At 43.0% G+C, this 25545-nt stretch overlaps 1 protein-coding gene across 3 annotated transcripts in view; it reads left to right on the top strand.

Moving 5' to 3' along the window:
• Positions 1 to 25545, top strand: part of ppp1r12a (protein phosphatase 1, regulatory subunit 12A) — a 48541-nt gene that overhangs the window by 13250 nt on the left and 9746 nt on the right. For all 3 annotated transcript variants that reach the window (XM_070853537.1, XM_070853538.1, XM_070853536.1), the window contains exons 2-18: positions 7005 to 7135; positions 9670 to 9788; positions 14821 to 14980; positions 15675 to 15819; positions 15907 to 15981; positions 16167 to 16258; positions 16366 to 16523; positions 16784 to 16905; positions 19039 to 19263; positions 19582 to 19673; positions 19990 to 20103; positions 20855 to 21007; positions 22090 to 22263; positions 22438 to 22614; positions 24108 to 24198; positions 24646 to 24825; positions 24930 to 25098. In XM_070853537.1, coding sequence (XP_070709638.1) covers positions 7005 to 7135; positions 9670 to 9788; positions 14821 to 14980; positions 15675 to 15819; positions 15907 to 15981; positions 16167 to 16258; positions 16366 to 16523; positions 16784 to 16905; positions 19039 to 19263; positions 19582 to 19673; positions 19990 to 20103; positions 20855 to 21007; positions 22090 to 22263; positions 22438 to 22614; positions 24108 to 24198; positions 24646 to 24825; positions 24930 to 25098 — 2377 coding nt within the window. The remainder of the gene's footprint in view (positions 1 to 7004; positions 7136 to 9669; positions 9789 to 14820; positions 14981 to 15674; positions 15820 to 15906; positions 15982 to 16166; positions 16259 to 16365; positions 16524 to 16783; positions 16906 to 19038; positions 19264 to 19581; positions 19674 to 19989; positions 20104 to 20854; positions 21008 to 22089; positions 22264 to 22437; positions 22615 to 24107; positions 24199 to 24645; positions 24826 to 24929; positions 25099 to 25545) is intronic.

A 25545-nucleotide genomic window follows, 5' to 3' on the forward strand; every position in this document is an offset into this window, starting at 1 on the left:
CACTATAGAAAAGAGAGCAAAGATAGAGGGATTTTTGTGTCTGAAGGTGAATGATACAGTCAATAATGATAAATTGTGCTCAGGGCAACATTCATGCTTTTCACATGTTCAGCTGATGTAAAGGTCTAGTTGTTGAGAGCTTACTTTATCACTGTACTTTGCTTTCATATAACAGAACTGCAAAAAGCATTAAGCAGAGACTTGCAGTTGTTTACAATGATGTTACTGTGTGTGCCAAGGTTTTCGCTTAAGGCACGTGTTAATCAGCTGAATTTACCCTTGTCAGATGATGATAATTAGACTTATGTATAAGCGTGTAACTGAATAAGGGAGCGAGACGTTTACATCACTATTTTCACAATGAATTACATCATATTTTGTTCCCCCCTTTTAAGCTTCATATGTGGGACCAGCTGCTGGTCCCCTTACCGCCCAGACACACTGTCAGTCATGGGTGTTATCATGGGCATGCACCATTGACAGTGTCATTGAATTCAGAATAGCTGCTAGCACAATGGGCTTAGCTGGCTGCCTGTGCCACCGAGCTCCCCGCCACTCTCCGCTCTAAACCATGCAGCAGCCACAACAGCAGCTTTCTGCACGATGCTTGAGTTGTCCGTCTGAGGGTGCTACTAAAGAAAGTCAAGGAGGGGAGGGGTCTTCAAGTGTCTCCTTGATGTGAAGTGCTGCTAAATTAAGCTTGGAGCTCTCTGCAGGATGGCTCAGAAGATAATAAACCTACTTATATACACACACAGTAGCTGTACCCCATTACTGTGGTGTCAGACTTGTCCATCTAGAGTGGAGTGGTGGTGCACAGTTCCTGTTAACATAGAGTGAAGCTCATAACCTCCGTTGTTTTGATGGTTTTATCTAAATGTAACAGACAAACTGACCGCACTACATTTCCATAGTTGTGGTTTCAAGACACATACGTGACTGTTTTGGCTGAATGGCCTAACGTCACCACACGGGGTCTTGTATTTCTTTGCGCTAAGTCTGGTGTGTTTTTGAATGATATAACTTGGACACTAATGGGAAGCAGTGGTACCCACATCACCGCACTCCAAGACGTCGCTTTTTTTTTCGCCATAGAAGGTCATGAGAAGCGCTCCAATAACCGTTAAAAGTCATGCCTGCTAGATGTTAAAAGAAAGATGGCACCTCAGGATGCTCCATTCAACATTAGTTTTTGATGTTGTCTCACAGTGGTTTGCTTTTGCGCTGCCTTCAGGGGCTATCCGAGCAACCCCAGTGTGCTTCAAAATGAAGTCTTTTCTCTATTTATTTATGTTTCTTACAAAAGCCTGACAAGGCCTGAACCCATGTTCTCTTTTTGGCTTTGTTGTCCTGGCAACAGAGCGGCCTCCTTTCTTAGGTGCACGTCATGGGTACATTTTTGGTCCCGCTCTGAGAATGGCTTAGCCCATCTTCTTTGCGGCGCTAGCAGGGAGTAGGGCCTGAATTCCTCCATATTATTTCTGGATTAGACTGGTGCATATGATGGACTCTGTATTGTTTCTGTACTAATCTTCTCCATATTTATCCCCACTGGCTTGGGAAGGTTTATTAAGTTAATCTGTCGATAGCGCCTATAATCAGCCCCACGCAGGTGCAGTTAATTGACGAGTGTGAGAAGTGGGAGATACAGACATGGTCCTGCCTTACTTACCTCTCTGTCTTAGGAACATGCTGGCCAAGCACAGCTCTACACTTTTAGAATCTCATGTGGGGATGTTGTGTTAAGATAATGATAACAAGGAGCCCTAGTAGCTCACCTGGTAGAGAGCGTACCGTTTATTAAGGCTGGGACCTTACTGCAGCGGCCCAGGTTCGACTCAGGGCCGGGGCCCTTTGCTACATGTTACCGCCTCTTTGTCTTTGTCACTCTCTCTCCTGACATTTTTAAATAAAGCAGAAAATGACACACAAAAAAAGAAAACACTGACTAGATATTTACTTATATCCGGCATTAATTACTATTTGCTTAGCAAGGTTAGGCCTGATGACACGTTAATGATAGCCTATGCCAACAGTATGTTTTCAAATTGTAGTCACTTTGTGAGTTTTTTTTATGTGTTATGTTTACCTGTGGAACTCTCTTTCCTGCTATTTCATACAGTGCCACCTGTTCTTTCCTGACAAATGTAGGTTGAACGGCCAGTGGCGGGTGGCTGATGTTTATGTAGATGTGCTCCCATCAGCATACACCAGCTCATAAACACAGTAGACACATTTCATGATGTAGAGCTCCTTGTGTTGTGAAAGGAGCAGTCCTGTATTGTGAAAGAAGATGCTAAGTGGTTTTTCACAACCTCAAGGATCAAATAGGCTCTCCCGAAGCATTGCAGTAAATCCTGCTCCTCTGTGCTTACAATTTAAACTTAAGATCACCTGTTGCTTTATGTTTCCGCTTCACAGCACTGTTTAACGTGATGTGATTCAGGTGATGTAAAATAATTCAGTCTTCAGAGTTTTCTCCCTTTTAGAATGTTTAACACCATTTCTTTTGCACCCCTCATTGAAAATGTTTTACTAATGCCTACTTTCTGTGGATTATGGATTTTCATCAGATTGAACCTTCGACTCACATTGACTACGGTTCAGATTTTCAGCTTCAATTAATTTCTAATTAGAGATCAGTGATTTTCACAGCTTTTCTTGCTCCACTGCACACCACATCCCACAAAGCCTAATGGATGAACAGAGTACAGTAGTTAATGTACATTGTGTGGCCTGGTTCTGAAAACGGCTCTATCGACCAATCAAATGGAGCATCCTGTGTCTATTGATTAGGTTAGTGCTTGTTTTTTTTTTTTGCTGTTACGTCAACTTCCCAGAAGCCTGAATTTCCATTAGAGGGAGCCTTTTATCAGAAAAGGTGGCATGGACTCGTCCTGTAGTCCTGCCTGGCAAACTGACAAGATGCATCATGATGTATACCTTGGCATTTTCAGGTCTACTGTATGTGTTACCTTGTTACTTGAAGGATTGATTCAAATCATACATGGACACGTAGCGCAAAACAGTGTTTCAAATAAAAATCCTGCACAATACAGTAAATGTATCATTACACTGAAAAAAAAGGAATCAACCAAAAAATCAACATTTTATATAAGTTTAGCTTTTTAAAAATGTATTCTATCTGTGCGACTATTGTCCTATAAGTCTTATCCTAGGTTTGGTTCATGTCATGTTTATGTCTTTTTTTTTTTATAGTGTGCAAGGCCACCCATCTTATCGCCTGCATGCTAGACAAGGCCTCCTCTCTTCTCCCCCTGTCAGGCAAACCAGCCAAACAGGTTTAAACTGCAACATGTCTGACAATGAGTCATCACATGTCTGAATGTATCACTGCGCGCACAGCACAGGTCCTATATGTCATGCGGGGGCTGATTGTGTCTACAATATTTCTTAATATAACTTAAATAAAACCTACATTCCTCCTTCATCCTCTTCTCTGTCTAACTCGCACAGTCCGCCTCTGGTAAGATAGAAAAGTCTTTTTAGACTTTTATATACATATATATATATAGGACTTTGTAGTTAATGAGCAATTGAGGTGAATGTTGCTGCAATGCGAGGTAGCGAAAGTCTTTGCCTCCTCCCTTACATTACTTCTCTGTACATTTGAGTCTGTTGGTACTTACAGAGGACACCACCATGCTCTTAAAATAAAAGATGGAGGATGCTACGGTGCTTTCTCGTGACTCTTCTTCTTTCTCCTGTCTCTCTGGCTAGTACAGTCTTGATGCAGGCTGTCACTGTGTCACCTGTCAACCACAGACTATTACAGCCATTAAGGGATTACCTTTGTTGGGCTTCAGTAGCTGCTGGGAGGTCACAGCCAGCACTGCGTTCGCCTTAAGGGGCTTGTTTCCATTCTTGGAGAAGGAGAAGACTTTGAAGAGATAATAAGAGTGTGGGGAATGACTGAGGGGGAGGATTTAGATCAGAGTATGGAGGACAGTTTTCAGATGAGAGGCAGAAAGCTGTATTAATCCTTTTTTTTTCAGTGCCGTAATGTTTCAGCAGTCACAAATGAAAAGGGCAAAACATCAGCACAGTGCAGTACACGTAAAAAGGTACCTGATGCATTAAGGCAACGCCGACGGATTAAATGCCATGTTCCCTCACATCACCTTACATCTTCTGTTGAAAGCTGTACTTAAACTCCCCTCAAAGGTTACAGCTGACAGTTGCATTCATTTTGCGTTCTGCTAAAAGACAAAAGGCAGTGGGGAAAGTGAATTGATCCACTGATTCACTCGGCCAGTGAACAGCCAGTCACACAGCTCACTCACTCTTACTGCCTCGGTTGGCGATACAGTGCACTCAGTCAGCTGTCAGTAATGGTCCATCGGTGCCACTTGTCTTAATTTCGAAGATAGAATGTAATTTAATGAATCTCTCAAAGACGGCCGTAGCAACATGGCAGCGCATGAATGTGACCATAGAGTGTGACCTCCCGTAGAAAATAAGCACACTCTGTCCTGTGCCCCTCACCCTCATTGCATGACACTAGAGTTAATGTGATGCCACCAATACGATGATGATAAATAAAACTAAATATATGGATTGTCTGTTCAACTTGAATATATGTAGTGGCTGGAACTGTCCTGTTCGAAGTCCTGGCTGTTCTGATACTTGATTTTAAAGCCAAGAACCGCAGCTCTGCCTTTGTCAACATTGCCAAATTGTGGACTTGGATGGGGACCAAAGGCTGCCATGTGTTACGATAGGGTAGCCACATAATTTGCACATGATGGTGGCATCCAGCTAGCAAGCCCATGAGGGTGACATTTCACCAGCGATGAGAGCTACAGGCTGTAGCACTTTCAAAGTAGTATCTCGCTTTGTCGTCTGCCCTGCAACAGTCGGATGAAACCAGTCTGTCTAAGTCCATCTGCACCTGGAGAAGCTCTGTGCCTGAGCACCCACACACAACCAAACCACATAATACACATACACGCGCCGTCAGATAAGCTCAGTGAGGCCTTTTGCAGACGCTCTTCAGCTCTGGCCTTGTACGGCGTTGTAAACGGCCCAAATTTGGACAAGGATTCCAGCCAGATAGTCGTGTGCCCTGAACGTGAGGCCGCTGCATGTTCGTGTGGATCTGTTTCCCTTGTCAACGCTTTGGTTGTCATAGCAACCCCAGGAGAGAGAGAGGAGGGCAGCCAAGGCACTGTGTTCAGTGATGGGGGTGAGGAGGTTGGCATGGCAATGTATGGTTTTGATATGCCAAGAGAAGATTTAGTATTACAGGAGCATTTTTAAGTTTTTTTTCCTTTTTACTTGAGGACTTTGTTTCTGACCTCTGTTACGTCACCTTGCTCTGTGCCTTTAATGTGAAGTAACTTCCTAACCTCAGGGCCTCTGTGTGTCCTGAATGAAAAGTGGACTGCAGGCTCTCCAGTGCTGCCTTTCCCCAGCCTTCTTGTTGTGGAAGTTTAACAGAAATGTGACCTCTTTGACAGCTTGCTCCCTCTCAGGCATATCAAGGATATGATTTTTATTTCTAAACATTAAGTATACACATGTATCCATTTAAAAAGACATTTTTAGTTGATTATACCCAGAGGTATGGCCTCTATATATGATAATCCTAATTTATTTACTTACAAAATACATTTAAAATCGCTGTGTATAGATTAGGTTCTGCATGTCCGATAATCCTAGACTGTGTATGTCTAATAGAAATTAAATACAAATCTCACAAAAATTAGATTTTCTCTTTTACATTTAACCAACAGACTAGACTAACAAACAGTCAAGTACCTAAAGTACGCCCACCCTGATGTAGGTTCTGCTTCATAATGTAGGTAAGATCACAACATCTCCCACTTGATGAGTCAGAAGATCTTAAATTAGGTCTCTCCCACTTGCAGCTGCTATTTATTTCTGCGGGTGTCACTCTTGTTTTCACCCTGTCATCTGTCATGTATGGTTTGCTTTGTTGCACTGGGGGGGTTCACAAAATGGTTTAACAACGTTATGGATGGTGTGAAGAAACTGGTGCATGCTAAGTTTGTTTTCTGTGCTTCTGATCTCATTTGGTGTCAGTGTGGGATGTGCCAGTCATTCTCAAACATTTTTGTGGGTGGTCTTCTGGCTTGCAACCCAGTCCCTTGACTTCCCTTTGACTGTATGCAGTGATCGAAATTATATTGAATCTGAGACGTCTTTATCCATAGACTGTACGACACTGACAGTACCACCTTCTTCAACCAGCACAGTCTTAAGCGTGACCCTGATTTGGGCTAACTGAGACATTTTAATGTGGAGTTTTAATGGTTTTACTTGTATACACATTTCCTTAAGGTGCCTTAGTTTCCTCCCACCCTGTGTGACATACCAATTGGGGACATCCTGCTGTCCTTAGCCAAGAGTCTGGCTTTAGATCTGTAGCTTGTCCCCAGCACCAGAGAATGGCACAGCTCCTAATGATTATGATTGACTTAAATGAAGAGGACAAAGACTGTGTGCAAAATGTGCTGGCAAATAAACTTGCTTTATTTTTGCTGAACCACAGATGTGGATTTAATCGAGTGATTCATTAGCTGCTTTGTGGTTATTTCAGTGGTCTGATTTATCACACTTGAGAAAATATTTGGCTAAAGTGCAAAGCTGACTTTTAGTAAAAGCAGTCTTTGACGGTGCTTTTGCACTAACCCGGAGCGTAAATGTACAGTATAGAGCACCTCATTTCCTCCATCAGCTGTACTACGGTATGTGGCATTTATTTCAGGCACCCCTGCTATGTGCAGGCATTTTGGGAATGCTCCAGCTGCCAAAATTCCCCAACAATTCTGGGCGCACGTGGCAATCAATCAGACACAGTGCAATGCTTTTTCCATGCTAACTTGTTTGTAACTATAACACAGGCCATTCCACTGATATAAGTATACTATATGTATGTATATGTATACACACACATACATCCTGTCACACTCTCTGTGTCTTACAGTGGCCTTACTCTCCCCTTCTCTCCTCTCTCTCAGGCATGCATCGATGACAACGTTGACATGGTGACTTTCCTGGTGGAGCATGGAGCCAGCATCAACCAGCCAGACAATGAGGGCTGGATCCCCCTTCACGCTGCAGCCTCCTGCGGATACTTAGACATAGCAGAGTACGTATCGACAGGCTCGTTTACAAGGCAGTTCGTTCACTTTCTAAGAAGCATTATCTGTTTCATCGGGTTTGATTCCTACACACTCTTCCTTACATCCTGTTTTGCTTATGCTAAGAAACATTTCTCTTGTAATTGCAGCACTATTGTCAGTAAGGTTTACATGATCTGTGCAACTTCATTTAGATTCTCAAGCACAAAGTGACGTCAGGGCTGCACTCTAGCTGAAGTCCGGTCACCTTAATCAGTCAGTCTCCTATCAGTGACCTCTGTCTTGCAAGATTGCTCTACTCAATATGGCCTAATACAGTGCTATAACCACATTTTTAAAAATAATTAATTAATAATAATCTTTTACCTTTTTGGGCTCAATAATAATTTTAAGGTTGCACAACAGCACTCTTAACAGTTGTCACCTTTTGTTGTAATTAACGTAACCTTGAAATTCCTGGACTGTTTGTTCCACGCTCAGTGTCTGCCAATTGGCACATGTTTACTGTTGAAGTGCCCGCGGTACCATTTCACCAAGCTCGCCACAACCAACACGTCAAGAGCCGTCATTGTCAGGAGCACACAGTTCTCGCTAAATTTTGACAGCAGCGGCAGCCCATCTGATAGCACTAGACTAACACATTGTTAGTGATGTAATCAAATATGGAGAGATTAGTGTCAGCCACTATATCTGGAATCAAGCTCTAGAGTTGCACTCTAGTATTTTCTTGTCCCCAGTCCTTTTCAGGGAAGAAGACTGCTTACAGGGCACAGAACACGACACAGAGATGTTATCAGAGGATATTTAAAACAGGCTAAAGGGGGCTGAAGGAGCTCAGTTGTACTCATTGTTCAGCATATTGGGAGTGTGCTGTGACCTGCTTTACTTCTGTGTTACATTACAGGAACCTGGCCACAGACTTATCCCCACTATTGATGTTTTCCAAAAAAGTAACAAGTGCAGCCGGCTGTAGGAAGATAAACATGTGGCTTATGTACAAATTGGTTGCCAAGCGAATGTCTGCGTGGCATTAGAGCTGTAATGCAATAGACTTTTTTGGACAATAATGTGGAGAAATGTTACTGTAGCCGCTCCATTTAAAATATTTAGAGTAGTAAAATTTTTAGATATTCCCGTGTTGTTAACTTCTCAGACGCGGCAAGTCTGAGTCCAGTAGGCCTCATGAACACAGCGTCAGCACTGGGCTAGTATTACAGAAAACAAGAACTTTTTTGTTGTCACATAATGAATGAAAAGGTCAAGTGGTTGGGCTGATATGAGTGACTAATGGAGACATCATGTCATAGAGAGACAATCAGCAACTTGATGTGGGCGGTGAGTTCTCAGCAGACCCATTTTAATCGTTATTCACAGTAACAGGAACCCCAAAGCAGGACTGGATCTCTGAGCCCCTGGTGTCACCACAGCCATCTAATGGTAGGGTTGGTTAAGAATCCCACCGTGGGACTGCAGACCACAAAGCCATCAAACCTAGTGAAGCTGGCCCAAAATAGGCCGAATAGAAAGTCCAATCAAGAAGATATAAAACATTGAAACCAAACTGCAGTCAGTCAGTTGCCATTTGAAGGGGGGGGTCATAAGCACTGAGCACGTTTCAAGTGGTGTGTTGGCCTAATGAGAAGGGCCTGAGTCTCACCGCAGCTTTAATTGGAAGCAGCTGAAGTCAAGATGTTGAATGGTTAAACACGTTTTGAGTCTCTGCTGGTGGGAGACAAAGATGTAAAGGGTTAAATCAATAAGTACCCTTGGATACAGTGTTTCATGCTTCTTTTGGTTGTCCGCAATTATTTATAGAGGGTTTCGTGACCTCACTCTGAGTCTGCATGACCCTCCACCGACTCATCATTTGAAGGCATGAAAGACCAAGACTGTTCAGAGTTGTGGTGTTTTGGTTTAATCTGACAAATTGGGAGAAAGTCTTTTGCATAAAAAATACACCACACAGACTTGTGGTTACAATTTTACAATATTAAGCTGCTCAAGTTAGGACTGCTAACTGGCTAATGTTGGCTTATTACAAATATATCATATGGTCATGTTGGTCATTAAGTATATAGTAACTGTACCCTTCCCTTAGTGGTACTTCACATTATGTCTTATAGTCGATTTGTAGCAGCAAACAGCAACAAGCTTTAAGATTTTGCAACAGATAATTGTTCGTTTGATTATTGTCATTACTTTGATTAATGCTGTTGGTGACTATATGTAATTTGGCCTCGAGCTGTTACGAAGGCAAAGATGTGACTGGTAAAACAGGAGATGCAAACTGCGTTGTAGCGTCAGCCAGTTTTGGCACTAACCCAAAAGCAACATTAGACGGCTCCTGTCCTTCAACCATTTCCTCGTCAGTTAAAGGAAGTAACCGTTGCCTTTACCTCCTTACATTCGCACCCTGTCAAAGTTCGACCTCAATCTTTTCAGCACAAAAATGAACCACTGTAATACCACTGTAGAAGGATGTTGTATAAATATCATCTCACCTCCAACCTAACCTCACCTGTGTGTGCTGTTGTTGCTGCAGGTATCTCATCAGCCAGGGTGCTAATGTAGGAGTTGTGAACAGTGAAGGTGAGACACCCCTGGACATCGCTGAGGAGGAGGCAATGGAGGAGCTCCTGCAGAATGAGATCAACAGACAAGGTGCAGTATCGGTTCATACTGGGTCACTCCTCTCTCCCAATGCAAAAGCGCCTTCATAGAAATGTACCTCACTGTGGAAGTATTGAATTTAACCACTGATAATAAATAGTAGCCAGAATTAACTTGCTCCAATTGCAGGTAGGTTTTCTGTTTGGCGAATACATTTCAGAAGTCTGCCACAGTCATGTCGTAAACTACCATGTCCCCATGCCACTACCAAGTTCTGGTGTCATTTACAGCTGTGCTGCCTCTAACACACCCACCTATATTACACGTTTGTTATACGTTATATTGTGCGTTTGATGTGCTTCAACGCGGGGCGCATGTGACTGCACTGTGGCCGTACTGTCCATGTGTGCCATGTGTGTCCTCTTGTTCACACAGAGCAGCAACTAACCCAACATGGACTTAACCAAAGGCTGAGGACAGACAGGAGGATGGATATCTATACTATATGAAACATGACGCAGCATGTTGACTGAAACGGCACAAAATGGTAGTCAGCCCGTAGACCTACATGTTAATCCTTTTTTTTCTTTTCGGTTTTGCAGTTTTAACCACTGAATCAGCAGCAGCTCAGCTTGTTTCCTGTCTAGATATCCCTCCATAATATGGCTAATACATTGTTTATCCTGATGTGGTATTATTTTCATGAACCACACAAATTTCAGACTTAACAATTTAATGATTTTCTTTCTTCAAGTTTGTATTCAACATAAAATGTGTATTATGATGCAAATGTATATTTGACAGAAATAGGCAATTTATTATTTTGGCCAATAAAAAAATATGCTTGGTCAGCTTCATCTACCAGTCCTCTCAGCCAGTGAGCCAAAAAGTTAATTTCAGACACTGGTAGCTCAAAATAGTTATATTGGTTACATAGAGCTAACTGCTAAATAACTTTAAAAAGCAGAGTGCAGATATTTCATAGAGGCAGCTCTCATTAATTAACAACATTTTTCATCTATAATCCCTGGATGTTGCAAAGTCATCATTAAAACAATCTAAGATTAAAATTGCTTATTATTTACATTGGGGGGCAATAAAAATTTGAATAGAGAATAATAATGTGAAAAATTTGTAGGCATTAGCGATCGTGCTGAACCGTATCTAGACACCTGATGTGTTAGCATGTTAATGGTAGAATCACTGGTAGGGGCTCTATGTGCGTCTCATGCATGTATGAGTATGTTGTCAAATAGAATCCGAGCTCTCGTTGAGTGTCAAGTTACCTGCTGTTTTTCACTTGCTTTCTTGAAGAGAACTTACATAATATAGAAAAGTGATCCAGCTGTGTCGTGAGCACTCATGTGATGATTCAAAACTGAAAAGTTGAGCCTGTCTATTTTTGGCCAGGGCATTCTTGAGATGATGAAAGGCCCTCCCCTGTGGTGAGAGGCCACGCACAGACGTGTTAACTGGCCCGGGGCCAGAGGGGTGCTCCTCAGCTCATATTCTCTAATAAAAGTCACCCGGCTTTCCCTTCTCTGTGGCATTGTTTTTAACATATTTAAGCAAGCAAGAGAAATGGTACATTTATAGCCATGAGGAGGTGGTTAACATTAAGGTATAAAATGCAAGTCTTGTGTTAGGTGGTCAATCCTGTAAGCCTTGTTGATACATGCATCTTATACAGTCCTATTAGAAGAGTATGACATGTTTGTCCACAGGATCAGAGGATGCATCGTCTCCATCCAGTACACTGCATGTTTACAGGAACTGACGGTGCCCATCTTGTGACTGCCCTTTAAGTCAATGTCCAGGTGTTAGAAAGCACATGGCATCCAGTGATAATTACACCCAGAGTGCTATTAGGATGTTGCGCTCCTTGACCGTATTACATAATGGTGGCGAGACATGCATCCACCCGGAACTCAAGCATCCCGCCCAGCGGCAGCTGTCAGCTGTGATTTGCTGATGTTTGATAGATGATGTGCTGCCTGGTTCGGAGCATTCACACACTGCCTCATCTAAGATCCACCTTTAATGGACACAAACCAAATGTGCATCTTCAGTTACCATGCTCATAGACTACACAGAGCCAAACTACTGGATACTTTGTCATTATGTGGACATTATGTCTTCAAGTTTTGAGCTTCATTTATTTATTCATTAATGCAGACTCGCATAAAACTGCTTTCATGATAAAACTCCACCGAAGAGTGGATTTGCGATGATCCTGGCTTCAGGGCAGCTGCAGACAATCCACAGCTCAGTTCTCTATGTTAGAGGTAGCAGGCAGCATTATGCAACTAGCTGTTGTGTAACGCCTCTGTATGTTTGTAATGTGATTTTCTCCTCTCAAAGAGATACCAGTCATGGGGTTAAACTTGTTAGCAAGTGGCCATGCTTTCCTCCTGGCTGGGACAGCCACTACATCCCCTCCTTGACCCCGAGTGGGTCAAGTGACTGGCCAGCCCTGCCACCCGCCTTTCCTCCTCCGTCAGCTGCCTCATGAGGACTGCTGCCCGTCCTTGTAATGAACTGAAGGTGGACAATCTAGCAAATGTTTCTGACTCAGACTCTGTCCCTGGTGCTGAGAAGACATGGAGGTGATTTGGATTGGGCTGGCAGTAATTTCCTCTCAGCTCAAAATAACTTTGCTGCCTGTTTTTCTTTTTCCTTTTCTAAAAAGCCAGGAACTATACCCCTCAGGATCCTGGTGCTTGCTTCAGGGTACATTGTAGTGGATATATCATTTTGGCTTTACTAGACATACTGGGTATACTGGGGAGGTATATTATCAGTGAGGTGGAGGAGGTAGCAAGTCCTTTTTTGGTCTATTTGGGTTTCTCTTTATCTTCTTAATGCTTAGTTAGAAAAGCTGTTTTGTAAAGGTCTCTTGTAAAAACTCAACTTTGAACTGCTGCCAAATCTCCCACTGGACTCTTGTTCTGTAGTCCTACTTAGAGGCCATTAGGCTCCCTGCTTTTTATAGACGCAGTGTAGGCTGCTTCCCAAGAGATCACGAGACGCTGCCCTACCTGGCCGGCTCCCATTGCCTACATTAACTGAACTGCCTAAAGGAAGTTGAGGTTAATCCACAACGTATTTGCACCACTGTGTTTTCTCTTACTTGTCAAGTTGGGGTGGCTTTACACGATGGCACATCTGAATTAATTAGCATTTCTCTGGGTGACTCAACTTGATTAAATGGTAAGACTATACATATACCTGACACTATATGTTATTTCAAAAAATTAATGTGTGTGTGTGTGATTCCAAACAAGGCTGGATCACATTTTAACACGAAGTTCATTGTAACATTCAAGAAAATCATGTCTGATTTACATTTTGATCACATTTCTCGCTTGTAATCTTGTTCTAATGTCATAGAGTATGCCCTTATTCAGTTTAAATTGTGTTGAGATTTTTGTAACCTTAAAAAAAAAAACTGTGTGACAACATCCTGACCAGCCAGTCACAGTGTGACAGCCCCTATCGGGAAGTCACTGAGTTTATGTTTGACTTGATTTCAAGTCTCATTTCAAACATTTCAAACCCAGACACTGAGTCATCTTCTTCCCTTTTGGTTTCACTTTCTTAGACCTCAGTTCACTTATCATCAGTTTGAAGGTAGAAGAGTACTGTAACCTTGCTCAGTGTAAGCAGGTGCTGGAAAGTAGATGCATTTTCACTGATTTCTAAGACTTGTAGACCAATTGTCAGATATTTGAATGAGCCTCTCAGATTCTCACATCAATGAAATCACACGACCCGTTCGTTATACATCGAAAGGAAGTGGGAAGCAGAATTACTGCAAGAAATCTCTGGAGACTTGAAAGGACATCTGTTCTGAATGGCATTTAATAACCTTCTCTAATAGCTGGAGAGAATTTAAATGGAAGCTGATGGCGAGATATTTTAACACCACATATAACAGGGGAGTCTGGGTCATCATATTCCAGGAACTGCGGGGAAATGGATTCTAAATTAGTCCATACTTTTTGGCCATGTTACAAATTGAAGAGATACTGTGATGGGATTTAAATAGCTCTTAAATCTATTTTTGAAACGCAAATCCCCCAAGAAGCATTAGTCACTTCACTGGGAGCTATCCCCCCAACCAAAAAAAAAAACGCAAAAAAGCGCAAAAAGCTCTTATAGCAGGTGTCTGAGTGACTTCTGTTTGGGATTGGAGTGCCCTCTACTTGAAGAACCGATCTCCTTGTGCTCCTCTCCAGCTTTCAAAAGCTAAACCTCTTGGTAAAGTTAGACTTTTCCTCTGCCGGCCATTTTCTTAAGCCACACTCGCAGACGCAGATGTCTTCTTTCATTGGTTTAAAAGCTTGAGGCAATCTTAAAGCTTTCTAGCGTGTCAGGAAATGAGTGATGATGTATGCTTGGGAGCAGAACAAAAACCTATAAGATCAGCTGAAGTTTTGGCTCCTACACCAGAGCACTTCTTGGATCACTGTTTATGTACTTCAACTCAGTTAACGCTCAGCTGACAAGTCAGCGACTCGTGCAGCAGTGCATTTCAGACCGTCTCGTGTTCCAACCAGGTGTCAGCAAGACAATGCAGGCCTGTTTTCACTGCTGCACCAAGTGCAGCTTATAGTTTAGACATATTGACCCACTTAACCAGCTGAGGCCTGTGTGTTTGCAGCCACTATTTCACTGTCAGATTGACAGGATATTGGCACAAAACCATTTGCTAAAGCAGAACAAGCGTGAGACAACACCCTCTAGTGCTCAGAGAGGTTACAGTACAGGGGTGTGACAGAGACATGTCATAGCTACCGGTGTTGTTGCGTTATCATAGCACTGTTTGAATATGGCTGTCTATTGTAATGTTCTCTGTTCTTTCTGGTGTAATCCATAATCACAAACTAAGGTAATTCACTCCAAACACTCGCATACCTTTCTCTAGATGTAAGACCTCCTAATAAACATCTCGATGTAATTGCGCTTCATTCTCATCCCTCCATTCTCTGGGTTCAGTGTTACAGCTGGTAGCTTGTTCCTAAGTAGCAGGTAATCCTTCAGTGCCACTTAAACAGTATCTGCCTCCTCTGTCACTCACCAGGGGTGGATATCGAGGCAGCCCGGAAAGAGGAGGAGCGGGTCATGCTGAGGGACGCCCGGCAGTGGCTCAACAGCGGCCAGATCCAAGACGTCCGGCACGCAAAGTCAGGAGGAACGTCACTCCATGTAGCTGCTGCGAAGGGATACGTCGAGGTTTTAAAGTAAGCAGTGGTCTTGATTTCCACTGGTAGTAGACCGGTGAGCTTAAACTTTCATCTTTCCATGTTGGGACAAAAATGTAATGACCAGCTCATTTATTGCTCTTTGTTACATACAGCCCCTCCTGCATGTTACATTCTGTAAATAGACAGTTATGAGGCCTAGCATTGTGTTTTTTTTTCTTTGCTAATGCCAAACATATCTCGGTCTCTGCATCTTGTCAATGCGTTGTTCCGACATTGTCTCAGTGGGCTGTTAATACAGCTCCTCTGCTCGAGGATAGGAACTGCAGCCGCCTGTCCATCTGGTCTGGGAAGCCAGCCAGCCTCTACTGCCATAGATAGCTTTTAAGATCTCTGATGTACAATGGGACTTCCATGTACAAGACGGGGATCCAAATGTTTTCCCCGTCATGGCAGAATTACGGGCTGACATATTAAGAGTTGTCAAATTTGCCAACCTCCTCCTGCTCTTGCTTTGGGATGACTACGATTTTCAGATTATGCGTACATGTGATCAGGGAGTGGACTCAGTGTCTCATAAATCTGACCTGGGATGACAATGCTGACGCACTAAAAGCCTGAAACCTAGCAGCACCTTAAAGGATTAGTTTACAGAATCAAATCCGAGAGAGCCAGATTTGCTTATTCTAAGAAAAACTGTTTTTGTTCCCTACCCCACTCCTTCATTGTGCAGGCTTTTAATCCAGGCAGGGTATGATGTAAATATTAAGGACTACGATGGCTGGACTCCTCTACATGCAGCAGCACACTGGGGCAAAGAGGAGGCATGTAGGATACTGGTGGAGAATCTATGTGACATGGACCTTATAAATAAAATGGTGAGTAACTGGAACTGTCATGAGTCCTGTCATCACGTCAGTGCAGTCCATAACTTTGCTAACTTTTATTTTATTTCTTTCCTTCAGGGCCAGACAGCTTTTGATGTAGCAGACGAAGATGTTCTGGGATACTTGGAAGAACTACAAAAGAAACAAAATCTGGTAAGTCAACGTGGCTGCTGAGGATTCATATCTGCACAAAACAACCTTGTCAGCAGTTTGACTGGTGGATCAATTTGAACGAGTTCTTTGAAAATATCATCGAAGCCTCCGATTGAGTGAAAAGGTATGAATCTCAGAGTGTGTGCCTTGCTGTTAAACTCTGATTTTTGTTTTCTTTATTCCAGCTAATGACTGATAAGAAAGATGTTAAGAAATCTCCTTTGATTGAAACAACAACCACCGGAGATAACAACCAATCACTGAAACCACTCAAGAGGTAAATAGCTTGAAACCCATAGCTCAGGCATAACTGATCAAACCTCTGTGGTTTGAATTCTTGATGCAGCAGTTATGTACTAATGGTGTTAAATGTGTGTGTTTCAGCAAAGAAACGCTGCTTCTGGAGCCAGAAAAGACCGCCCCACGCATTGAGACCCTAGAACCTGAGAAGGTGGATGAAGAAGAGGAGGGGAAGAAGGACGAATCGAGCTGCTCCAGCGAGGAAGAGGAGGACGAAGATTCAGAGTCGGAGACTGAAGCAGGTACTGTGTGTGACCTAATTTAGACTTGTTGTGTGCTATCAGTAAATTAGGTCTGAAGCCAAAGCATTTGCTGGTTTGTTAAATTACTCACATAGAATTTTGAATTCAGTCTGCTCTGTGCTTTTTTTACCACGTGTTCAAAAAGAGGCCATCTCTTATTTTTCTATACTGCATTTATAATCCTCACTGAGCGTGTTCTAACTTTTTTAATTAATATTCTATAATTGTTTTCATTCGTTCTTTCTTTCCGACCCCTTCAGAGAAGAGCAAGCCCTCCGCATCAGTGAGCAACAGCACGGCGCCCACCCCGACCAGCATCACCGTGTCATCTCCAGCAAGCCCAACTAACCAGGTGACGACCCCCACTTCACCGGTAAAGAAGGTACGACATAGTGGACAAGTGGTTATCATCCTACCTCAGCGCAGATGGCTGCCACAGCGCCGGCATTGAGGAAAGACATCAAAGCGGACAGATTTCACTCAAATTAGCAAGCAGTTGGGGAAATAAAAATGCGGCAGCACAGCCATGGTACAACCACTTCACTATTCTACCCTCAAACCACTTCAAGTAGTGACTGTCAACGTGACTTTGTTCAACAGAGACATACTGGTGCCTTGTTATGTACACAAATCAGTATAATTCACCATCTATTTAGTTGTTCACCCTTTTGAACACAAACCTAATTTCACAGCTGGCTGGATGTTGGCGGGGAGGGGTTTACATCAATGAGACTGCAGTTCGCACTTTAGGCCATCACAGAAATAGTAGTGATTTGCTCTTTGTACAAAAAAAGCCAACAAATGTCACAGAGGCCCTGAGATTGGCAGTCATGACAAATGTTTGGCGGCAGCAGGCTGTGCAATGGGGATATTCTGGATAGTGTTCAACAGTTTACTATATGACTGTCAAGAAACCAGGAGGCTAGAGGCTATAGAGCAGGAGATTGGGTTGGTTATTAAGAAAAAAAAAACCAATGGCTTGCATGGTAGTGTGTTCCCACTGAGTCTGCCGCCCTCTGCTGGCAAAACGAGGCTAAGCATTTAACCAAAGTGAACCTGGTACATTTTTATCAAGGGCATGTCTGCCTCCCTCAGTCCACTGGTTTAAACAAATGCTTCCTGTTACATCATGAATAACATTTAATTGTTGAAGAGGCGTTTTGTGTGGCCAGAGTCGAAATGAGATGAATTTAGAGCTGAAAATGAGATCCCTAAATAAAAGCCTTGACGTCCATCCCATTAAGTCTGTTATGTCAGACACCACCTACAGACCCCGTCATCGTTTCACACTCCTGAATGCAGCCTAAATAGGAGAGCACATTTTCAGTGTCCTTTTCTTTCTGAATTTTGCACCCTGCAATTGATGCCTTGCAGTTAAGCCAAAACTTTCTGAATGTTTTTTTTTTTTTTTCTGCTGCTTTTCTTGCAATGGCCTTCTTCTTCTTGTTCCAATCCTTCTTTGAAGCCTAGTGCTCACACATCACAATGTCTTCTGTCTAACAAGAGTGAGCAAAACATTAACAATGCCCAGTTTTGACACTACCAAGTGTTTGTTGGGTCTGCCACTTACTCCAACTGAGTACAATAATAGTACCCCCCCCCCCCGGTTTGGCAGTAAGCATTGTGTGGTGTGACTAGGCCTTTAAAATTCTGTCCTTGCCATACAGTGTGTTTCTTTTGCTGCTGCTTCTGTCTTATTCTGGCCTTTTCTCTGTCTCAACCTCCCCTGCCCTTCCTCCCCCTCTCTGCGTCTTTCTCATCCCGGGCTCTTGTCTTGGTTGGCTTTAGTTTGATTGTATTACTCCCTTCATGCCTGTGGCGGAACCAGGCTGTCCTGCATTGTGGCGTCAAGGCTTGCGCAAAACTGGCATTTCTCTAGTACCCAAAAAACCTATGGTGAGGCATTGGTGTGCACCAGAGTTGTTCTCTCATCCTACATGCACCTGTGCACTGACAAAGTACTTAACATCCCCCCTAACAACCCTGGCCCGACCCAGGTGATGCTGATTGAACCTCCCTGTTGCTGACTCTCACTCATCAACTCCACGTGGTGTTGTTTTCACTAGTAATCGACAATCGCACTGTCCTGATTGTGCTTTCACTGTGTGTCTGTGTGGCTTCTGTGTTTTGTTTAGTTGCTTGCCATTATTGGTTTTGGTACCTATGAGACCCTAAAATGATCCTTTTACCACCTATTGTAAAAGAGTGTTATGTAATTATCGTATTTTGAGAGTAGAATTTGTTTTGGAATGGTTTTTTAGAGTCCAGCTGTAGTGGATGTGATCGTACTTCTTAACTTGGCATGCCCTTCCGTAAAAATGTCCTCTTAATGCTCTGATCATTTAAACGTAGAAATTGCAGCCCCTGGAGATTAATCCAAACCGTTATTGACCACTGTTTTACCTGACTGACTTTGTGTTACTCACCAAGAAGACTAAAAATGTCACCTACCAGCTTTATACTTTTTAAATGGTTAGCTCTGTATACTAAATCGCGCCCCCTTCCTCCCTCCAAGACCACTCAGCCCGCTGGAAAGGCCTCAACTAAAGTGGAGGATGATAGGAAGGATGAGTCTCCAGCGTCATGGCGACTGGGACTGAGGAAGACCGGCAGCTACGGGGCGCTAGCGGAGATCACAGCCACCAAGGAGGCTCAAAGGGAGAAGGACACGACTGGCGTAATGCGCTCAGCCTCGAGCCCTCGCCTCTCCTCATCCCTGGACAACAAAGACAAAGAGAAGGTCAACAGTCACATACTTTATTTTTTTAGTGTAGGGTTTTTTTTTAGCTATGTCATGAGCTCCTATGGAATTTTCATTTACCAGCTGGCACAGTATGTTTCTATATACGTACATACTTAAACTTACTGTATTAAAATTGCTTGGTGCTCTCATGTACTGCTATTATTTTGTAAGAGCTCGATTGAGGCCGAAGTTTTTAATAGTAAATGAAGTTTTATTAGAAGTAGATTAGTTTTGTAGTAAATGAGGTTAGTGATATTTGCCAACTCTTCCATATAAAGTCACTAACATGGGTTCCTTTTGCTGCTCTGTCTAAAGGAAAAGGATAAAGGGACCCGGCTTGCTTATGTGGCCCCCACCATCCCCAGGAGACTGGCCAGTACTTCAGACATTGACGAGAAGGAAAACAGGTGAAGCCCTGGAGCCAAGTGGCTCTGTGCAAACATGCATCGGCATGAGCGGCTCCTGCTGCCCACTGCTGTGTGTTGCAGGCAAAAGGCCTCAATGCTCTGCATGGTGTGTGTGTCTGGAACTGCGTTTGGTTCGGTTGTTATTGTGCAGCAAAGGATTTGGTAGACTTCACAATGACTAGATATAAAGGGTGGATTTCATTGGGTTTAATGGGGAAAGACTTTATTATAGGATCTTTACAAGCATAAATCTTGTATCTATATCAGTATCTACTTGTGGAAGCCTGGGGTACTATTGTAGCTTGTGGTTCCCCAGGGACTCTACTGCTCTGATACGTAGTGGCTCATACACCCGGCGACGCTGGGATGACGATCTGAAGAACAGCGAAGGAAGCGCCTCCACCAACCGAACCCCCAGCTACCAGCGCAGGTTAGCCTCCGCTGCGATCTAAACCTCTGCCAAACTTCCATCCCACATCTCATCGTCAGATCTCTGTTCCACCCGATCTGATGTTTATGTATCTATTATGCGGTTGACTTGCATAACTTTGGAACTAAAACCCCCATGTAGACAGCATTGATAGTTGTTTATCAATCACCTACTGTATGTTTGGCTTGGATTATGTCATCAGAGATATGTACGTACATGCTTCCATGCACAGCTGCAGCAGCTACTGAGAAAGCCATGCAAATCAGCCCAGTGCCTTTCTCTATCACTGCCACAGAGTCTATTGCATGACTGTACCTGTCCTGTGGGGTAGTTGTGCCACTGGGTTTGCAATGTGTTACTCAAACGTTTTAACAAGACTGTTTATCTGTCTGACTCCCAGATAAATCAAATTCCCAGCAATGTTTATGGCACAAAACCCAGACAAGGACTTATGCTGCATGCATGTCGTATGGGAAGATACAGGATACAAGCCTCCTCGATAAATTACCCTAATGAATTTAAATGTGTCACTATGTTTACTGTGTATTCAGGTATATAAAAACCTTAATTTATGGAAACACTTTGAATTATCCAATCAACAGCTATTCCCATATGACATGTGTGGACCAATAGTGTGCAAAGCTTAGTAGTCCTAAATATGTATGTTTCTTTTACTGTATCTTTGTGTGTGTGCGTGTGCGCCTTCACCGCTAATATGCTTCTCTCACCCACCCGCCTGCCAACACTCCAGCACGTCCCATACGCTAGCACTAGGGCGGAGCGGCAGCACGCGGGACGTGCCAGCCAAGTCTTCGTCCACCTCCAGCTTGGACCCTAACACCTGTAATACTAAACCCTGGCAGCCACCCACCTCCCACTACCAGTCTTACAGCATTTACCGCAGGTACACCAGCCTCACCGGGGCACCACCCACCACACCCACCTGTCCTCTCTGACTACGTGTCCTTTCTCTGCTGTAGTGCCTACCATGTGTTTTGTGGTCCTCTGGTCACTTTTAAAGGGTACTCCAGTTCGTCTGTGTTGCCATGTGACTTTGGTGTTTTTAAAGAGTAAGTTCAGATCCAAACTAGCAACTCCTGTGTTCTCAGAGGTAAAATTACTGTTTTTGTCAATGGAGCCTGGTGGCTTTGAACCCTGTGAAATAATTACAAGTAGCTTGTTTGTGGCTGCCAGTTAAGGTGAGCTACAGGACCATTTCCAAAACTTTATGTTCCTACCACTTATTTCAAACCCAATATATGTACAAAAAAAAAAAAGAAGAAATAATAATAATGGAGTTATCCTCTTAATGTCCAAATGAATATTGGAAGAGGTGGTGTTAATATTCAGAACCATCTGGTTTGTCACTTTGTACAAAATATTTCAAAGAAGTTGATAATGAAATGTTTACCATACTCGGAGTACAGAAACTTGTCGTGCTGTTTCTTTGATCTTGGAAAGAGCAATTCAGGTATTTTTCTAGACTGACACTGTGACAGAGTAACACTGCTGTACTGTCAGTCACTAACAAAACCCTTAGTCCTTCCCTTAACCCTTATAAAATAGATTGATCCATTCAGTCTTCTGACACAGATTAAAAATGAACACTAATCGACACAGTAATATCGCAAGTTTCCTGTTGATGGTTTCACTATTTATGTATTGAGCCTATGAGGCATAGGCCTGATGGACCTATTGTTCAAAATACATGCAGAGCTGTCATTATTAAACAGAAGGTGAAACCCAAAATGCAGCGCTACACTGTATATTTATGTTTGCACCTTCTAACTAATAATGAGATATAGGCTCTAGAACAGTGCAGGACTGAATTAAGCTTCAGTTTCTCACTCATGTTTCCCTGATTTCATCCAATCACAATGCTGATATATGATGCAAATGCTAATTGTCTCATTTAATGCCTCTTTGTATCCCATACTGTCTTATTGGTGGCCGTGCTGTGTTTATATCTGACATTTTGTCCTCCAGCGGCTCTTTTGGCAGAAGACATGACTACTTGAGTTCCACCACCACCACGACCACCACCACCTCCTCCGCCACGTCCACCACCTCATCTGTTACCTCACCCACAGGCCATCGCGGCCTGCTCTCAAGCCTGGGCTCCTCCTCCACCCGCACTGGCTCCACCAGTCTCACCAGCAGGTACACGAGCCAGATCTCTAAGTAAGATGGAATCTGTAGAATCTGTAATACCTGGGGAGTAGATACGCCACTTTTTTATTACTTAATGGCTTGAGTCTACAACCACAAATATCTGTTTCATGGAATCTGTGGGGCTGAATAAGTTCCTTTATAAAAATGCTGGTGTGTAAACAGGTACTGGTCAGAGGAGAGTGCAGAGAGGGAAAAGGAGAAGGAAAAGGAGTCTGCTACAGTCATCCCTACTATTAACACTGGCTCTACTACGACCACCACATCTACCACTACCACTACCGCCGTATCTACCACTACCGCCACCACCACTGGCAGTATCACCGGCTCTGAAAGACGCAGGTAACACAAACACCAGAGACACACACACCTTTTACCTATGTATCACATGCAGGTTTTGTCCTTATATGTGAATATATATGTCCCTTTATTTCCTATCTCACATTTTGATTTTGTTTTCACCACCAAAGATATAACAACATGTACACATTCAGTTATGAACTGAAGTGTTAAATGTATGATTTTATTTGCCGAGGCTGGTTATTGGATATGGGGAATTGTGCTATATAGAACAGATGTACTATAAGCTTTTTGTTTGTTTAACACACAATTTGTAGTTCAGATTTTGTTTTAGTTAGGTTAGGGATGTTAATTGTTTTTTTTTGATTCAGTGGAGACTAAAAATAAAACAACAAGCACATCACAGATGAACAGGTAGGTTAAAATCTTTGGTGAAAACACGGAGCACCTTAAGTTTACTCACTGTTTATTTATTCAATTAGTTCATGTATGTTCATGAAAATTTCAAGTTCAGATGGCTTTGGGATATTGAAACAAAACATTTACTGTAAGCAACTTCAAGAAATATTGGCATTAACCTTAAAAGCTTCCATCAGTCAAACAGTAATCCGGATGCATTTCCTCTGTTTGAGAACAGGGTGTGTGTGTGTGCTTGTGTGATCTTCCAGTCTGCACACACACAGTGCGGAGGGAAGAGAGAGTGTGTCTGTGCTTATGTGAGAGAGGGAGCATGTGAGATTGGGTCTCACATTGGGAGAGAGTGTGTGTGCACACGTGTGTGTGTAAGTGGGGTCGAGTGCATGTCTTCCTGTTGCAGTGCTGAAATAAGCCACCTGTCATGGTGGGAGTGGGGCAGGGCTGTTTCAAAGCTTGGACTGCTCTAGTGACTTTTCCTTATAAGGACGGTGGGCAGAAGCTGCACGTTTTCCTCAAGGCCAAGGCTCCACTCTACGCTGAATGAGTTCATACTTCTGTGTGGCCAACAGAGGCGTGCTCCACACTAGGAGAAAGTGCCAGAATAGCTGACACTCTTTTATTTCCCAAGCTGTGTTGCCTGTTGAGCCTGATACTGTTAAAGCAAAAGGCCTCAGTAACTTGAAGAAGGTTTAAGGATTGTTTTAAGGTTTTATCGTAGTAAACTCAAGTATTTTCCAGTAGTGTCCCGCTTCACATGCATCTCTATTACAGGAAGTCCTCTTCCACCAACTTTTCTTGATGTCAAATGTACACATGGAACTGCTCAACAGTTTTATACTGTCAGCTGTGAGTCCACTGATGGTTCTATGCAACTAATATCTTCACTCTGCACTATTAGTAGTGTAAGAAGAGAGCATTATTTTCTCACTTTCCCAGGTAGTCTTTAAAATGAGAGCACACAATGACGACAATTACCAGACATATTTATAAAAGAGATGTTAACAGGAAAGCATATGGTAACTTTTCCCCATCCCAACAATCATCTAATGCTAAGGCATAGTGTTTGCTCTTATTGCCAAATGTTAAACTGTGTGTTTGTTTGTCTTTGTGTATGTCAGGTCATATCTGACACCAGTGCGAGACGAGGAGTCGGAGTCCCAGAGAAAAGCTCGCTCCAGACAGGCTCGACAGTCAAGGAGGTCCACCCAGGTTAGTTAACCTATATCACCTTTGATACGTTGACGCTTGATTTACCCCTCCATCCCACCAGAGACCTTTTTACAAAGAACAACAAGCAAAACAACAGCAGAGTCCCACATCAAAACACAATGTTAACAGGGGTGACCTGTAGGTGCCCCTGTTTTGCATAATGGTTTTATAGCCATGGAGTGTTGTTATCCTGGTTGGAGACGACACTTTTGGTGTTCACAGACACAAAGAGCTGATCATTTTACAAGCTGATGAACTGTACCAATGAGTTTTCTATTTTATGACACTGAAAATGTCGTCAAACACCCACTACTGCACTGTACTACTGACTTTTACTGCTGAGCTCAAGCTAATGTAAACACTAAGATTCTGGTTATTTACAAAATTTGAATTAATCCAAGCAAGGAAGTCAACTTGTAGAGATCATATATTACTCTCCTCTTCCAGGGTGTAACTCTGACTGACCTGCAAGAGGCTGAGAAAACAATCGGCAGGAGTCGTACCCCAAAGACCCGGGAGGAGGAGAAAGAGGAGAAAGAGAAGCAGGACAAGGAGAAGCAGGAGGAGAAGAAGGAGGTGGAGACCAAGGAAGACGATTACCGATCGAAGTACCGCAGCTTCGAAGAGGTGAATTTCCGCCCTGAGCTTTTGGTTTGACTTTCCAAAGACGGGTCACAGTATCTCCACCTATAATCTACACACTGAACTTTTGACCTCTCTTCCCCTGCCAGCGCTACCGGCCTTCGTCCTCCTCCTCTGCCATTTCCACGGTCAGCACTGCCTCCACCCCGTCCTACACTAGCACCGCATTGTCCTCCAGTTCCAGCTCCCTCAACAGGCCCAACAGTCTGACGGGGATCACCTCCTCCTATAGCCGTTCTTCCAGAGATACGGAAAAAGGTCAGCAACTAGTGCCATTCGGAAGAGGTGCACTTTTTTTTTCCCACACTGAATGGAAATGAAAAACTACCAATCTTTTGAAGCTCGAAACATATCATCTCATCTAGAAACGGCTCGTGTTTATTGCTTTAAATTATATGGACTGAAAAATGTGGTTCTCATTTCCCTTTGCGGGCATTCAGACTGAAAAAAGCCCTGCATTAGAAGCTGCATCAGTGGGGTTGTGTTGTTTAAGGTACTGTGAATCATGAAATACAATCCAGGAAGTACAGTTGGAGTTACAGATGAATGCATTAAAAGGCCTATTAGCTGAAATCAGTCCAATAATACAACACATGTTGCCCATACACTGCCTTTAACACACCACTACAGCAGCCATTAAAAATGAACTTATATAGGCTTTCTAGATTATTGAAGACATGTTTTATTCTTAAAACTTAAATCTGG

This window comes from Pempheris klunzingeri, chromosome 22 (assembly GCF_042242105.1).
Source record: "Pempheris klunzingeri isolate RE-2024b chromosome 22, fPemKlu1.hap1, whole genome shotgun sequence".
NCBI lineage: Eukaryota > Metazoa > Chordata > Actinopteri > Acropomatiformes > Pempheridae > Pempheris > Pempheris klunzingeri.